General features: G+C 38.2%; 1 protein-coding gene and 1 pseudogene across 1 annotated transcript; one reads left to right on the top strand and one right to left on the bottom strand.

Moving 5' to 3' along the window:
• Nucleotides 1-4,938, top strand: part of LOC148716982 (uncharacterized) — a 7,055-nt pseudogene extending 2,117 nt beyond the window's left edge.
• Nucleotides 2,810-4,110, bottom strand: LOC148716983 (uncharacterized). Its single transcript, XM_088745273.1, has 3 exons — nt 3,841-4,110; nt 3,639-3,727; nt 2,810-3,501 (listed from the first exon to the last, which is right to left on the bottom strand). The coding sequence occupies exons 1-3, from the start codon at nt 4,036-4,038 to the stop codon at nt 3,072-3,074; spliced, it is 717 nt and encodes a 238-aa protein (XP_088601399.1). The 5' UTR covers nt 4,039-4,110; the 3' UTR covers nt 2,810-3,071.
• Nucleotides 4,939-17,907: the final 12,969 nt, after the last annotated feature.

Raw genomic sequence — 17,907 nt, 5'->3', positions numbered from 1 at the left:
CGCGAATGTCCTGTAGGACGCGAAGAACGACCACTTTCCATCGTTTTCTTCGTGAAAAAAGTCGCCATATTTACTTCAGCTTAGCAGCCTAGCATTTCCACGCTTTTTACCGCTGTTTTAACAATCTGCAGACTCCTACAAGCGCCAAATCGCGCCAATTATAAAAAACAAAACTTGTATCACTGTGAGCTCATTCCAGTCTGAATCGTCAAAAAATGTCTGATGTTTTGCTCGATTTCGAAAAGAAATCCCTAGAATTTCAACTTAAGGTCACTGAATCTCCTCTTTCTTATATAAAACAGCAATGCGTTCAAGAATCTCGAATAGCTCTGGCAATATACATCCCGTATCCAATTTTGATGAAATGGCATGAGCTTGTTGGAATAAAAGACGAGAGAGGAAATGAGTTAAACTACATTGACCTTCTTAATTTTTGGATTCCTGGTCGATGGTTTAAAGTAAGCAAGGAGAACGGATCAAGAATCCACGGAAGATTGAGACGTGAAGCCGGTGCAGTTGTGAACAAATACACTGGGAAGAAAGTTAGTGGAAGTAAGAGAGAAGAGGCAAACAGGAAAGGGCTAACCCTTAACATTTATGAAACTGAGCTTGTGGTGCCTCATGAAATAGAAGAGAATCTGTCTGCTGCAGAGCAAGAAATAAAAGAATGGAAATTGAGGTACAAGGATCTTGAGAAGGAGAAGGAAAGCTTGGCAAGGGGAATGATGGAAGCAATAAGAAGAAAAGAAAATGAAATGGGAGAAACGGTCAAAACTACAGAGGAAAAGTTCAGAGATATTGAAGAAAAAAATAAAGAACTTTCTGAGTACATACAAAATTTAGAGAAAAAGACTGGTTTTCTTTGCCAAGGGAAAACTATAGACAGTTTGGGAAAAAGACAGCAATCGAGAAGACTGAAGGAGCTGAAAGAAAAATCAGAAATTGCCCTCTGGTTTCTTGAGTCACATGGACTCAAGCTGTCTTTTCTCAAGGTCCAGGAGGCAGCAACTAATGAATTTCACACCCTGGAATTTGACCAGTTGTCAGCTAATGAGACTGACCAGAACAACCTAGAAACTCTTCTATTTTTACTGGACAAATTCTGTGCAAGTGATGAACTTTACCATGAGTTGTCTCTTTTGTCTGAAGATTTACCAAGGACATATTTGATCAAACAAAGGAGGAATGAACTGAATAAACTCTGTCATATTGAAAGAACACCAGGTCAATACCCTGGTGCACAACTTTCATTTTCTGAAACTCTACAAGATCACATCAAACAATTTTTGGAGTCAAATTCAAACCACAAAGGTGATGAACCAATAAAGGTAAAGATCAGTTGTGATGGTGCGAAGATGTCGAGGTCAGCAAATTTTATGATAATGTCATTCTCACTCCTTCAAACAGGGGATTTAGTTATGTCATCAAAGGGCAACAGGACAATTGGTGTAGTCAATGGCCCTGAAAAATATGAAACAATTGAGACATCATTTTCAGAAATTATCAATGACATAAATTCTGTGAATAAAAATGGGAAGATCAAGGTTAATGACAAAGAAATAGCTGTTCAATTATTTCTCGGTGGAGACTACAAGTTCTTGCTGATGGCCATGGGGATGTCTGGGGCTACCTCAGACTATGCATGCCTTTGGTGTAAGGTGCACAAGCTTTTCAGGTGGGACATGTCCAAAGATCTGTCCCATTATAACGAAGAGCTCAAGAGAACACTCCAAGAAATTAAAGAGTTAAGTTCCTCTTCAAAGAAATTTTCATGTGTGAAAAGTCCATTGTTTACTATTGAGCTTGACCACATTATTCTTGATGAATTGCATTTAATGCTGAGAGTAACTGACAAACTGACTGAAAATTTAATCACAGAAGTAATGGAGAAGGATGCAAAGCAAGATTTTAACATGGCTCGGGGTAAGGAAAAGGGTGTAAACCTTGACATTCTCATTAAAACAATCAATGAACTCGGCATAACTTTTTCTCTCTGGGAGAAAAAAAATGCTGATGGGAAAGGCAGTGGAACATATGACTGGACTAGCCTTGTTGGGTCTGACAAGAAAAAGCTGACAAAACTTTTGCCAGCAAAACTCGAAGAACTAGATATCCTGTTCCCAGAAACAAAAGAAACAGTCATCAAACTCTGGAAAGATTTTTATACACTCTACAGTTTAATCAACTCTGATTCAAATGCTGGTGACTTTTACCTTGACATTTTCCAGAAATCTAAAGACTTTGTAAATTTGTTTTGTTCACTTGGTGGTGTTCGAATAGGATATGAAAAGAAGAGAGTGACTCCTTACATGCATGCATTAGTATATCATGTACCAATGTTCATCAAAAATCATAAAAACTTCAGACAGTTCACTGGTCAAGGCATTGAAAAAAATAATGATGATGCCAAGAAAATATACTTTCAAAAATCAAATAAGTGGGATGCGGCTCAGGATGTTCTGCTTCTGGAACACAGGCAGGAGGCACTAAAGCACTGCGAGAGAGAAAAAAGGCAGTACACCAAACGAAAAGCAGCTTACTGGGAGGATGGCATCATCGAGACACGAAAAAAAAGAAAGAGGGCATGTTTAAGAGAACTACAAAATGACCACAATGGAGCTGATGTACAAGGAAATAACTTAAGCGAAGATAAATACAACAAAATGACTGTTAAGCAGTTAAGACAGGAAATCAAATCTATAGGTATTAATGTGAAAGGGATTGCAAAGCTGAAAAAATGTCAATTGGTTGAGATTTTGAAGCAAAATCAGTAACTATGGCAAGCAAAGGAACAACAGATATGCAGACATGTATCACAAAATATATTTTTTAATTTGATTATTTGCAAAAATATCTTGTGAATAATTTTTAATGCTAATATGAATACTAAACTTTTGTTTGTTTATATGCTTACAACAAAATAATAACAATAATTTTGATATAGTGTATTTAATCATAAAGCATATAACTTTCTTTGATTTTCAATTGTTGCAATCACATATTCCACTAGAAATCTCTGCAAAATTATTTTGTAGATTTTCTTGTTTTATATTTATCTGTTCTAAGATAAATTAAATGTTTTTACAATCGCATGCTTTCCTGTTGACATATATCATAACTTTTTCAACTGGAAAATTTGGAGCAATTTTGACCTGACCACTGGATAAAACGTAACGTTTTTTTGAATTGTTAAGGACAGTTTTTAACTTAACAGGAAAGTCAACTGCTATTCCTTGTCCAAGTTGATTGAAATAATAGTACCAATATGGTGGAAGTTCAAATCGAGTAAAATCATTTTTTTCATAGAGTATACTAACTCCGTCTTCTGCTCTTTTACCTTTTCCTTTAAAAACGTATCTCACAATATCATGATCCATTCTAATTTCAGTGGAATAAAGAACTTTAACCGCATTCGATTTTAGGATTGAAAGAATGCCTTCCAGAAATGCAACTGATGCGCTCTGTAGTCTTTCCACGGTAACAGTGGGGTTGCTGTATGCCCTAGAAAGTTTTTAATGCAGAAAACAAAACATAAGATTGGAATCGAAAACGTGTTACGGTTAAGACGATCAAACCATCTTCTATAATGAAGCTCACATTTAAGCTTAAAATCACCATCGAAAACAAACTAAATATACCTGATAAGATGCTCATTCAAATGAGCCGAAGGCTCCCACGTGCTTGTCCACAATGGCCAGTCCTTCCATTTTACTAGGTATTCAAAGTCCTGAAATTGTCAGAGATTGATTAGAGCTGTTTATGAACTTACTTCGATTGTAGTATAAATTTCATCCGAAGTAAAATATAGCTGCAGGAACATAAAAGGGTCAATACACATACCTCGTTCTTCAATCTTCGCCGGCTGATAAGTCTCTCCACAAAATAAACTTTAGATCCGCTTTTAAATTTTCTCCTTCCTTTCAAATGAACTTCTAAATCCACTGTAGAAAGAACATTTAGTGCTTTATAATCAACTCGATTCCTCCGCGGAAATCTACTTCGCTCCATGTTTACATGAAATCTGACGCCATAGCGCATGAACAGTAGAACCTGAAGAAACTACTGACCTCGCGGACCGCGGGAGTAAAATGTCTCGGATTGCTGGTAATGATTTGCTTGCTATGAACGTTTGTCTGCATTAGCACATGCAATAGCCATTGACTCTTATCCAAACACTGAGGCCAAAGCTCGCCAACATGCAGGTAGAAATATGGCATTGTACAACCAGTTAGTTGCCCAAGGAAAGGCATGCATCAATCCAGGCTTCCGCTTTTACCAACAGAAATTCAGTGTGCAGTTCCACAATGTTGTTCGTGCATTTAAGGCTGCACGGTTATGTTGCCCAGTACAGGTGCAAGCACTACGTCCAACTGCTGTATCAGTCCAGGACCTAAAGCAATTTAGTTTCATTACTGATGCAGAGGTTGTACAGCTTGTGGAAGAGCTGCCAAACTATCTGGCCACTGCTGATGGTGCAGCCATTGAAACAGAAGAAGACAAAGTACATTGGTGGGCTACACATGCCGCTGCTCTCCCAAATTGGTCTGCTGCAGTCAAAAAGATCTTGTTGGTGCAGCCTAGTTCAGCATCGGCTGAACGAGTGTTTAGCCTGCTACAAAATGCATTTAGTAAGCAGCAAGAGGCAGCATTAGAGGAAACAGTGGAAACATCGGTCATGTTACGTTACAATGACAATAAGCGCACATGAAATCATGAATTATGTGTCGGTAGAGGGGTAGCTGGTGGTGCAAAACCTTCAGGGACAGTGTAAATATTGTAAATATTGAAAGAACATGGCTTTATACCACAAACACTCGTTTATGTCAGAGAAACTTTATATCCTTAATAAGCATATTAGCAAAGTTTGTTTTGTTCGAATACAATCACGTGGTTGCGTTAAGCGAAATTTATTAATTAAATCGTTATTTGAGTTGTAAATCAATCTCTTACACCCAAAAATAGAAAGCAACTTTTGAGAAACTTTTGGATTTTGGGGCAACTTTTGAGCAACTTTTAGAATTTTGGAGCAACTTTTGAGCAACTTTTTTGGAAAATTGGAGCAACTTTTTGAGAAAATTGGAGCAACTTAGGGACAGCCCTACAGCGACATTCAGCTTTCGAACCAACTGAGGTTTGCGACCTTATGGCACGGTTTTTGAGGTCTTACACCTGTGCACATATAGTTTTACTGACTATTAGCCAATAAGTTAAAAAAAACTGCACAGGCAGCCTGATAATGTTGTTCCAAGAATATTTTCAAAATTTTCGAGAAATCCTTTGTGAACTAATAAGACTTACCGGGTTAACATACCAAAATGATTACTACCCAGAGAAGTGCCCATTTTCCCCCTAAGACAGTGGGACAAAGAAAATACCAAAATCCCGATGTAGGGAGGAATCGAAACTTGCTTTTTACTTAACTGTGGGCCTGCAGACCGCGAAGCCATTATTATTATAATAACTTTTTTTGGAAAAAAAAAAAAAAAAAAAAAGGAAAACTAAAACTACTAAAAATACAACGTTCAAAATTTCGTTCCGGGTAAAAAGAAGATGTTTTTTTTTTGTCCTTGACGTCCAACCACACTGATCGAGCGGGGTTCTTGCTCACACAGCTAGGCCGTGAATATGCAAATACGTTCATGTTGTGTAATCGGTAAAGTATAAGGATTTGCATGAGAATGAACAGTCCTGCTTTCAACCTTAAAAGATGTAAACTAGTTTTGAACAAGGAAAAATTTACCCCGCTCAAGAGGATGTTCTTTTGCATTGTGTGGGATTCTTGTGCTGATTTAGGGCCATTTAGCTCGGTTTTAGCTCATCCGCTTTGGGATTTAACTGAAGTAAATGTTCAAGCGGGGCATTTTGGTTGAAATCGCGTCCCATCGATTGTCTTCCAATCGCAGTCGGAAATGCGACAGATTGCTCCTTGTGCTGACATTACATACCCTTGTATGGTGAATGTCGCCGCAATAAAGTCAATTGTTTCTAGTTGGACGTCAAAAAACAAAAAAAACATTTTGCTATTAACAATCTTCTTTACAACCGAAAACGAAATTTCGAACCGTGTTAAAGTTTGATAAAATTTTACTAATAGAAAGATGTTCTTCGTCTTGTCACGAGTGTGGGACAGGGAAAAAAATTCTAAGTCTTCTTGAGAAATCGAACCTCAGACAGGATTCCGCCAAAACATTAATGGTTCCACACGTCCCGCAGGTTCCAAGGTTCCACAGCGATTTGGTAGTCTACGCAAAATCTACCAAATCGCTCAAATTCGCCATTTAGAACACAGAAACGACAATACACAGCAAGTGAGGTAGGTTTACATTTATTTTAAGCCTTAACATAGACATTCCTTGATATAAGTTTACGATATTACGACTCTTCAATATTCTCCCATACATTTCTTTATATTTCGAACAAACGACCAGACACGCCGATGGGGAATTTCGCTATGGCACTGCTAGGCCACCATACACGCCGCTTGTGTGGGCCCCCTACACACTCGAAACTCAAACTCATTTTAAAATTAAAATTCATAAAGGAACATGTCTATTTTCTGAGAAAAAAGAAAAAACACTTTCCAATCATTAGAAAAGGCGGATACAGGCCTTCTGTTTCTTCGAAAGAGAAAGGAAGCATCACATTGATTCGCCTCAGCATAAAAAAGTTCCGTGTTGCCCATTAACCATTAATTAAAAGTCACTGTGAAGAAGATGGTAAATACCGAAGAGCAAAAAGGTTCACAAGCAACGAGGCGTATTGGACGCCGAACCTGCTTAGCTGGTGTCACCATATCGGCGTTTCTTTGTATCGGTGGAATTGCTCTGTGTGCGGTTTTAATCACTTTCGTCGTTCTACACAAGGAGTGCCCAAGCTTTCCTTCCTTCGTTTCTGAAGATCCAAAATTGGTGTGGATTTTCACGGGTATTGCCGCCTCGTTGATCACTTCTGGAGGATGTATTATTGTGGTGCTAACATTTCGGGATCGGCGAATAAACAGCGCCGACGGTTCATTTCTTGAAGAAGTTGAAATCCCCTCTACGATTCTGGCACAAGATCTGGAAAACACCTCCGCATTTGTTTTGCCTGACGGTCCCATGTGGATTGATTTGCCCGATTACTTTACTGCTATTCAAAATGACAGTGAAGCTTTCTCATCTGCAAACAGAGAAAACTTTCCTGAATCACGGCCACCAAGCTACGAAGAGGCGATTGCTTTGCCGGATAATTTCTGTAGCATATGATCTTCGTCACTTGAATGTTGGCAGTTCCGGCAGACATAACATTTAACTTCCTCTCATGGAATTCACACTTCAAAGACTTCTTCGAGACTCAATTAACCCTTATATGCGGCTAGATACTTGCAAAAAGCGTTAACTATATGTTGCTTTGGATGGTTAAACTGGCCTTGATGTATATACGTAGTTTTAAGCTAACAATACTCACTAAAACCAGAGGGGGGCCACACAAGCGGCGTGCCTGGTCGTTTGTTCGAAATATAAAGAAATGTATGGGAGAATATTGAAGAGTCGTAATATCGTAAACTTATATCAAGGAATGTCTATGTTAAGGCTCAAAATAAATGTAAACCTGCCTCACTTGCTGTGTATTGTCGTTTCTGTGGTTCTAAATGGCGAATTTGAGCGATTTGATAGATTTTGCATTTATTTTGAGCCTTAACATAGACATTCCTTGATATAAGTTTACGATATTACGACTTTTCAATATTCTCTGATACATTTCTTTATCTTTCGAACAACTTGAACGACCATACTATGGCACGCCGCTTGGGTGGGCCCCCTGGCTAAAACCAGTGAATTGTTATCACAACCGATATTTTAAACTATCGTAGTTAATCAGAAATCAAGTCGTCATTGACATAACATTAAGTGTTACTCGCATGATTGCTATTTCAGCTGAACATCGCTGTCGTTACTGTTGCTTAAAAATGAATCAGTCCCAAACTTAAGGTTGAAAATGAAAGTGAAAACTCTCTGTACAAGGTTCATATTACGTAAAGGATTTTCCGGACGTGTAACGAAGAGGTTCTTGTGGTATTCATTATGTCAAAGAAAAGTTACAACTTCGAGTAACTTTTTTCTAGTGAAAAGCTGCCATTAGTTTTCTCATGGCCGAATAACGATGTCTTTGCGACCTGTCACGCACTAGACGCGCTTGAAATCTTGAGTAGTCCGCATCAGAGCTAATATCCCCTCAGTCTTACCATATTCGGATGTCATCTGTGATTACGACAAAAACACATCGTAAAATGAAATCTGTGTTAAATAGGATATGAAAGAATTCGCAATGATGTTTTGATGGATAACTGAACAAACTGACGGCAAAATGGATTCTATTTCTTCAGTGCCTAAGGATGGCGTAAACATGCAACTAAATTTTAACTTAGTTAATTAATTAATTAGCGCACGTTTACGAGCAAAATCAACACCAAACGGAAGTCTTAGTTACGCCTGAACACAACAAAAGATATTTTCAAACACATTTCGTACACAAATAGGGAAGAAAACTAAAATATGAAAAGAAAAACCTTAAAATCAATTAAAGAGTCAGGCATTTATCCCCTTGGGGATTGGATTAATTTTTTGGGGATCACATGGTTTTCAGCGGGAAAGGAAGGGGATTCAATCGTCGGCAACAGAGCATAAAGAAAGGATTATAGAAAATTGACTGCCAATTAAAAGTCATTCAAGGGCTGGGAGGGGAGGGGAGGGGGTATGATTGTTACAGAGCCTAAAAGGAAAATCGAGTCAATTTTATTGTGACACAAAAAAACTTTTCCGACCCCCAGCCCCCTCCCCTCCCCCCACACATACATACACAAGCGGACACTTGTAAAAACATGCGCTCAAGTAGAATATTTTTACTTTATGCAACGAACCCAAAAGTAAATTGAGCATAATTTCAGACATGCCTCGTCGTGTTCGATCGTCTTTGATGATATCATAATGCTTGGCCATGGCCATCTTTTAGGTTGGCAAATAATTTGTTCGCCGCCCTATAATGATTCAAGTCAACAAAGTGCTCTGACGAACAGGTTCAAGATGAAAAAAAATTCTTTGAATCACTACCAAAACAAACATTGGGGGTTAAGTTACCTTTTCTTTACCGACAGAAGAAATATTGTCACGTACACGGCCAAAATCGGCTTGTGGCAAATCTTCCAGTTGCCAATTCCGTTCTCAGCCGCGAGAAATGCCATTACCAATGCCACTGATTTCTTAACTTTAGGTTTTTCTTTTCGAATTTTAGTTTTCTTCCCTATTTGTGTACGAAATGTGTTTGAAAATATCTTTTGTTGTGTTCAGGCGTAACTAAGACTTCCGTTTGGTGTTGACTTTGCTCGTAAACGTGCGCTAATTAATTAATTAAGTTAAAATTTAGTTGCATGTTTACGTAATTACGTTTCTCGTAAACGTGCGCTAAGCGCGATTTTCCCTACTTATCACAAAGTGATTAAAAAGGTACATATTACAATAGATTTTTTGAGTACCTTTGTCCAATCAAAATAAGAGAAAACTAAAGTCACTAAACCTTAACAAAATAAAAGATTTAAACACACATATCGGTTCCACTTGCGCCAAAGATTTCGAATGTTACAAAGTTAGCAAAGGTACTAAATACAGCTGAAGAAAGAACACTAAGTACGTATGATACACGATCGTCGCAGTAGATAGCGCTATTTATGCAATAGCGAAACTCAGACCTGAAAAAAATCAGGCCTGTACGGGACTCGAACCACTGACCTCTGCGATACTAGTGCAGCGCTCTACCAATTGAGCTAATAAGCCAATTGGGTTATTACGAATCAACTTAACGGCCTGGTCCCAGTTGGCTTGTTAGCTCAATTGGTAGAGCGCTGCACTAGTATCGCAGAGATCAGTGGTTCGAGTCCCGTACAGGCCTGATTTTTTTCAGGTCTGATTTTCGCTATTGCATAAATAGCGCTATCTACTGCGAGGATCGTGCATCATACGTATCTAATACCGCAGTTCAAATTATATGAACTTCATATATTCATTGTATCTCAAAGAACACTAAGGTTGCATTTTATATGTGCGTGGGCGGGGACGCTAAAAAAGACGATCGAGAGATGGAATTCAAGAAAAATAGATAGACACATCTACATGAATAAACATTGTAACTAAGATCGTAACTAAGAAAGAAAAACGTAATAAAAAAATCCATGTGCGTTGTGTTCTTGGTCAGGTCACCAATTCTCACTATGCCCCATTCTAACCAAAAGTATATAAAGTAAGGGGGGACTGGTATCCAAGAAGAGTAAGCATACCCCCTCGTCGCTTTATTCTGAAGAAAATGTGGATAACATCAGTAGTTACGTGCCACTCTTCTACCAAGCTTCTAAAGGTTATTTACTTATGTACGAAAATGCCGAAAAAATCGTTGAATATTGTTTCGTGAGAATCTGAAATTTATCAGACGGCCAACATAAATAAGGCACCTTGAAAAGAATTCATCTGTTACTCAAATTTAAATATCATATCCGGTTTAAGTATATTTCAGTAATCATGATCAATGAATAAATTCATCGAATTTTGAAGAGTGAAAACAATAGCTGCCAGATATCCTGCACAAGTATAAATTAAAGCCGGTGTAATTTTTAAAATCAGTAGAGATAACAAAAGATAGCCAACCTCGTTCCCAGGGCCTTTTCCCTTGGTTGGGAGAGAAAAGACCCTGGGAACGAGGTTGAAACGTTGCAACGGGTGTGCTGCAAGGAACTTCATTCAATTCTCTCTTGCTCGGAGAGCTGCTTCGTCCATCGCAAAGATTGGTGAGGTGAGGAACATAATGGTAAGGTGACAGTTCAGCAGACTGAAATTAATCGCTGGTGTCTGCAATAAAAGAGCTCACAACTGGACGCCCCACCCATCTTTTGTCCTATAATGGTCAAGGGCTACTCCTGCCGGTTTAATAAAATGCAATAAGTTGTACGTGATTCATCACGCAGAGAAGCAATGTAAACTTGTTCAACACGTGCCTGAGCTTAACACGCGTGATTCGATTTGCCAATTGAAAGGGTTGTAAATAGGTCACGTTTTCATTGGAAGAGTCAACTACTGCAGTAGAGCCTCACCAATTCGAAGTCCCTAAGCAAGCAAAATATTCAACGTCAACATAGTTCTACAATAAAAGAGCTCAAAATCGGACGCCCCACCCATCTTTTGTTCAATAAGGGTCAAGGGCTACTCCTACCGGTTTGATAAAAGGCAATAAGGTGTACGTGATGAATCACGTACAACTTATTGCATTTTATCAAGCAGGTTGTCCAACACGTGCCCGAGCTTAACACGCGTGATTCGATTTGCCTATTTGAAGGGTTGAAAACATGTTCGCGTTTTCAGGGAAGGAGTCAACTATCAGTTGAGCCTCACCAATTCGTAGTCCCTAAGCAAGCAGAATATTCAATCTTAACATAGTTCTTCAATAAAAGAGCTCAAAATTGGACGCCCCACCCATCTTTTGTCCAATAAGGGTCAAGGGCTACTCCTGCCGGTTTAATAAAATGCAATAAGGTGATTGATGAGTCACGTACAACTCATTGCACTTTATCAAGCAGAGAAGCGATGTAAGGCTGTCCAACACGTGCCTGAGCTTAACACGCGTGATTCGATTTGCCTATTTGAAGGGTTGCAAACAGGTGACGTTTTCAGTGAAGGAGTCCTCTGTAGTTGAGCCTAACCAATTCGAAGTCACTAAGCAAGCAAAATAAAATGCAATATGTTGTACGTGATGAATCACACAGAACTTATTGCATGTTATTCAGGCAGTGAAGCGATGTAAAGCTGTTCAATGAACACGTGCTTGAGCTTAACACGCGTGATTCGATTTGCCTATTGAAAAGGTTGCAAACAGGTCACGTTTTCAGTGAAGGAGTCAATTACTGCAGTTGAGCCTAGCCAATTCGAAGTCCCTCAATAAGCAAAATATTCAATTTCAACATAGTTCTTTAAAAGCAGTTAAGTGAATTCCCAATTCTTAGGAACAAATCAAATTCAACCTACTGTAGGAATAAAGAGAGAAATGCAGCCTGCGATGTTTTACTCAAAAGTTAACCTCGACCGTTAGCAAATGTCACTCATGGCGACACGATTTGTCAGACGGACGTCTGTCCTTAAATAGATCATAAAGGACAGATCATTCTTTTTTTGGAGGAGTTATGAGAAATATTGAAAAAAATTGTTCGCTGGGTCTGAAAAGACAAAAAAAATTGTTTGCAAACATCATAGAGTAAAAAAATTAACACAATTTAGGCACTAAAAAGTGGTCACTCTAGCTACGCACAGAACAAATCTGAAAAATAGCAGAATATTTCTTGGAAAAAAGGGAAGTTATTGTGGCGATTAAATTTCAACGTTACTTGTCAACATATTGATTACGTTCTTCGTAATATAGTTCAATAAGACAATGATAATATTTAGCATAAAAAATTGTTCGCAGGGTCTGAAAAGACAAAAAAATTTTTTCCAAACGTCATAGGGCAAGAAAAAAATTAACCCAATTTAGGCACTAAAAAGTGGTCACTCTGCATTAAGCAAATAACAAATCTGAAAATAGCTGAATGTTTCTTGGAAAAAAGGGAAGTTATTGTGGCGATTAAATTTCAACGTTACTTGTCAACATATTACGTTCTTCGTAGAATAGTTCAATAAGACAATAACAATATTTAACATAAATAAAAAGAGCACTGAAAAAAAAATGAAAACTGAAGAATTCGTTCATGCTTAGCGTGCGTTTATCGAGTTACGGATGTGCACGCGGGAAGTTTGGAGAGCACGAAAAATGCGTAAGAGTAGCTCGAGGCGCTGCCGAGAGCTACTCTAGCTTTTTGAAGGCTCTCCAAACTTCCCGCCTGCATCCATAACTCGGTATACGTACAGCTAAAAGCATGAACAAATTCTTTTTTGGCAGAGCGACAACGAGGATCTTTTTTATTGTGATAGAGTGCAAAATTCTCACAACGAACAAAAAAAGTAAACAAACGCCTCTATATGGCTGGCCAAAAACACGCCACATTCTATACTTTAGTTTAAGTGAGTGCATTTGATCCAGTTAATCGATAACTGTGCATGAAAAGCTCAAAATTAACGGGAAAAATGGAGAAAATCAAAGCTAAATGAAGTCAAGTGCCACTATAAAATGTTTTGAAAGTAAAAAACCTGACAAATTTGCGAAACACGCAACTTGCGAGTTATTTACGGCTTTGTTTTTGCTGCTTGTTCGATCAGGACCTAAAAGATCGATGCTGATAAAAAAAAATTGGGCAGTTCTTCCATGGTTTCTTCCATATTTCAAAGAAAAGGAAAACTGCATTGCAGCTTAACAGGACGGCGACTCTGCGAGGCAGGTTAAAAAAGAAAAAAAAGCTCACTTCATCTTATTTACGCACGGGCGTGCGTAAATAAAGATTTTGTTCATGGCGGCTCAATAGGACTTATGTAGGGCAAGCACGCGCGCTATATTTTAAAAAACTGTTTACACGAAGATGATGTTGGAAAAAAATGTTTGCAGAGACGTATATTTTTAAAAAATGTATGTAGAAAAAATTTCTCATACACCCCCCTCCGTCCCTAAATGGGAAACGATCAAAATTCGTGCGTACTTCAATGTATCATATAACTATAAATAGAATCATGGAATTATATAGCTAGAGATACTGGGTGCAGCAGGTTTGTCCTAATCTCAAGTGGTAGGAAATAACAAAATTTTGTTTAATTCAAACGCAAAATTTTAGTAAAGTGAGCGATAAAGCCGTTGGAGTGTGAAATCTGAAGTCTTCTAGAAGACTCAGTTATTTTTTCTTGTCTCATATTCGCGACAAAACGATTACTACGTTTCTTTGACCGTTAGAATATTGTAACATTCTACAAAGCCACACAACTATGATTCTAGCTTCAAAGTGCGGTTGATCAAGAGAAATGAGCTCCTTAAGCTAAATAAATTAAAGCTACCTTGAAGAAATAACTTCAAGTGGAGGTGCTTGAAATTTAATCATTTGCATGAAAGTCAGCTTATTTTCATCACGTACTCAAGAGTCACGTGCTCCTCAACTGATGAATGAGACCATAGAAATTTTCTATATATAATTTTATTTTACTTGCGCCAAACCAATGCAATTAAAGCAACCGAAATACAGTTTAGATTGTCGGGATTGTTCTTTAACGTCTGGCATACAATAACTTTTGGCATAGATTGCTGGAAAATTTGCCAAAACGTTCAAAGAGCCTTATGCACGCCAAGTTCAAAGACTTAGTCTACAAACAGCCTATGACAGTCTATCTGGTAACAAGTGTAGCCGAAACAGAAAAAATAAGAGGCGTATTATATCAAAAAAGAGTGACAAAGACTGTTTTGCGATGGCAGATAACCGTCAGACAGCGAATGGTGAGGAAGAATCGACAGGTGCATCAACCACAAACAAAACGAGAGCCTTGATTCTCTCAATTCTCTCTTTTCTTTTTTTTGGAGCTGGTGTGATCATCTTTGGAGCTGTGATTTCTCTGCTCACTCGAGAAAGATCATCGGAAAAAAGTTTGTCGATTTTTGCATTTTTGTGCATTGTCTTTGGTTTTGGCCTGCTGGCAGTTTATTTCAAGATATCCAAAAAGTGCTTCAACCGTCCAATTGCAGAGTCGATTGTTGTCTCTACAATTCCAGCAGAAGATTTGGAAAAATCGCCCGCTCCTGTTCTGCAATATAATTATGCCTCTCCATGTAAATTATTCACGAGTCCAACCTCAGACTTGCCTGATTATTTTACTGCCATCAGAAACATTGATGGATTATTTTCAGCTGCAGACGCAGAAATCTGGTCGGAAGATATTACCTCAGATTTGCCTGATTATTCTACCGCCATCAGAAATATTAATGGTTTATATTCAGCTGCAAAAGCAGGAAACTGGTCAGAAAATATCCCCAAAACCCCTCCACCGCGTTATGAACGAGCGCTTGAAATGCCTGCATTAGCTTGAACAACTATCAAAGTGGATTTTAAAGGAGTCGCTGAAAGTTAGAAACAAGCCTGGAACATTGATATCATCTCATCAGACCATATTGTGACCAGCTTTGCAAATTTTTATTGATTATCTCGTGATTCTGTGTGCCCTTGGACAATTTTCGTAAAAGGTAATAAGGTTAAAGGTCAGCAAAAAAATTAAAAACATTACAAAGCAAGCCTCAAAAAGACGTTATAGCATGCACAAGCGCACTTGCGGATGGCGAGCATGAAGGCACAGTTTCAACTGACTATTTTAATTCCAAAAAACGTTGCGCCGTTTAAAAACGTGGAACTTGTTGCAAGAAAGATCTGAGTCCCTAAAGAAATGGCCCGAGCTATTCCAAGGACTTCCTGGAGCTGAGAACCATGGATACAGGCTACTAGGCAACGAAGCAATTATGTCTACTTCATATTTATGGATCACGTTATGATACCTAAAGGAACTTAAGATGTTCGTATATTATATTGTGTGGCAACACATATAATTCAAACTCGCACAATGAGTTTCTGTAAATGTGTTGAGGCTGGCACAGCAATCAACGCTTTTGGGTATAAAATTTATTGAATCGCCGACCGCAATCGATGGCCGTAAACGGTTACAAAACGGGTTACAAAACGGTGAAAACTGAGAAAGAAAAATGAATTAAAAAAACAAAATAAACATAAAGAATGACTAAAACGAACATCAAGGCGAAATACACTCACATCACGTGCGAACCAAACAGCGAAAAAGGGGATTTTACAAACCACGAGGGCGCACCGACAAACACGTGTGAGAAAACTAAAGCCTTAAAATCATATGACCGAGTGTGCGGTTATATAAGGGTCACGAGGCGTAACGCAAATGAGAGGCAAGATAAAATAAAATAATTACAACAATATAAAGAAAAACAGAGAAAAAACGTCACATCCTATTTTTTTGACTAAACAAAATATACAAAACTTTAATAGGATTTGTAGTAGAATGAACGGCCCCAGTTATCAAGCCAAAAACTGAAATAGTTTTGAACAAAAACAATATCTTTGTTCTTTTGTATTTTGTGAGTTTTCCGAGATGATTTGCGGCCGTTTGACTCGTTTTTAGTTCCCCTCCTTCCTCCTTTACATAATAATTTATTTTCATATTTTTACGGAGGTTCAAAGTGCTAGTTGGGCTACCTGTGATCGTGCGAAGTTGAAACCGTTTAAACATATGAAACCCGAAGTCTTTTTCTACCTACGGACGACTTCCTGTTTGATTTCATTCCAAGTCTCAGTTGAATGAAATAAATCGTATTTTAACCTTGCAGTAATTAAAAAAAGAAACTGTTGAAATAATCCACGCTGGTGAACAACAATTGAAATTATTGCGGAATAAAAAGCCTGGAAAAAAAAAAATTAAGGGCTCAATGATGTTTGAGCATTCACCTGATCAATATCAGTATCCCACCCACCCCTCCCCTAGCTAAACGATGACAAGTTAGGATTAACGTTGGGCTAGGGGAGGGGTGGGTGTGCAGTCTCTTTGATACTAGCATTGATCTCCTTTACCTCCTTGTTATTAATTGGGTGCTACTACGAACTAAGGATTTTTTTCCCCTTGCCTTGCCTTGCCCTGCTCCCACCCCCAACAAATGGCTTATCTACCTCTCGCTAGATATGGCATTTTTAGTTGCAAGGACAAGAACATTAATAAACAGTCGAACTTCCACCAGCGGCCACCTCTAGCTGTTTCAGTGCCATTTTGTATCATAAAGCCAGGACAATAGCTAGAGGTACACTTCCGACACAATTAAGCAAAACTGAAAAGACTTTAATGAGTTATTTATTAGCGATTCACAACAAATATTTCTAAGTAGAGTAGGTACAAAATGGGTCTCTTGAGGAGCGATGCACAACTGATTATATGTCTGCAATTTCTGCCGGAGTTCGCGTGATCTTGCCTTTCCCTACAGATCCTCCAAGGAGCTCGAGGAGAAAAGCGGCAGCGAAAAAACGTTTGGATTTTGCTCAAACAGACTATCGCTTCACCCAAAGGTTTCCTCAAATTTTTCATCGCTTATACCATCGTTTCAAAGAGCAACAGCTCGGTTAAAAAACACTTTCCATCACGCTGGCATCGACTTCTCTCCCTAAAGGAGGTATATTTCAGACGTCGTAAGACTATGTATCTAATACGTCTACAAGTGTGGAGACAGGCTCGACTTACATAAACATAACTGATTAGACCTAAATGAGTTGTTTCCTGGCGATTTATGGCGAATTTTGTAATACGTCGGGACCATTACGGGATGACGATTTCACAACAGACCTTACGCAAGGAGAGAAGTCTATCTGTATATTTTGTAACATATTTTGGGGTAATTCTTACCAAAACTTACACCTACCTTATATAAAATTATCTTAATCCATCTATGATGAAACTGCGGTGTAAAAGCGTTGATCTCTCTCAAAAATGGTTTTTTTTGAACATCTAAACTGCCTTTCGCTATACATTTCTTTTTAGCAGGCTGCAATGTTTACCTAGTGGCGGTCCCAGAAATATTAGCGCAAACGCAAGGATCCGGTTACTGGCAACTCATTCATTGTGGTAACCAATCATCGTGACGTAATCTCTGTTAAGTAATTCATGATAATGTATTCATTGTGAATTGATCTCTGTTAATAATTTATGATAATGTATTAATTTTTAATTAATCGCTGTTAAGTAATTTATGATAAGGCATTTAATAATTAAAGAAAAAGAAGAAGAGCATATGGCTTCTTAGCTTGAACGGAGGAAAATCGTTTTAAAAACGTTTCTCCCGGAAACGACCCAACGTATCGTTATATAATATTAAAATATATAGTTTCAGATCCGTTACTCCTTGAAAACGTTTAAATGGTTTAAA

The sequence above is a fragment of the Stylophora pistillata genome, chromosome 14, assembly GCF_964205215.1.
Source record: "Stylophora pistillata chromosome 14, jaStyPist1.2, whole genome shotgun sequence".
Taxonomy (NCBI): Eukaryota; Metazoa; Cnidaria; class Anthozoa; order Scleractinia; family Pocilloporidae; genus Stylophora; species Stylophora pistillata.
Note: the sequence above shows the minus strand (reverse complement) of the source record. Positions and strands in the feature narration are given on the sequence as shown.

Coding starts and splice junctions, on each gene's coding strand:
- LOC148716983 (XM_088745273.1), bottom strand. CDS start 4,038: ATGCGCTATGGCGTCAGATTTCATGTAAACATGGAGCGAAGTAGATTT. Junction 3,728..3,840: donor GGCGAAGATTGAAGAACGAG/GTATGTGTATTG, acceptor TGACAATTTCAG/GACTTTGAATACCTAGTAAA. Junction 3,502..3,638: donor TTGAATGAGCATCTTATCAG/GTATATTTAGTT, acceptor AAAACTTTCTAG/GGCATACAGCAACCCCACTG.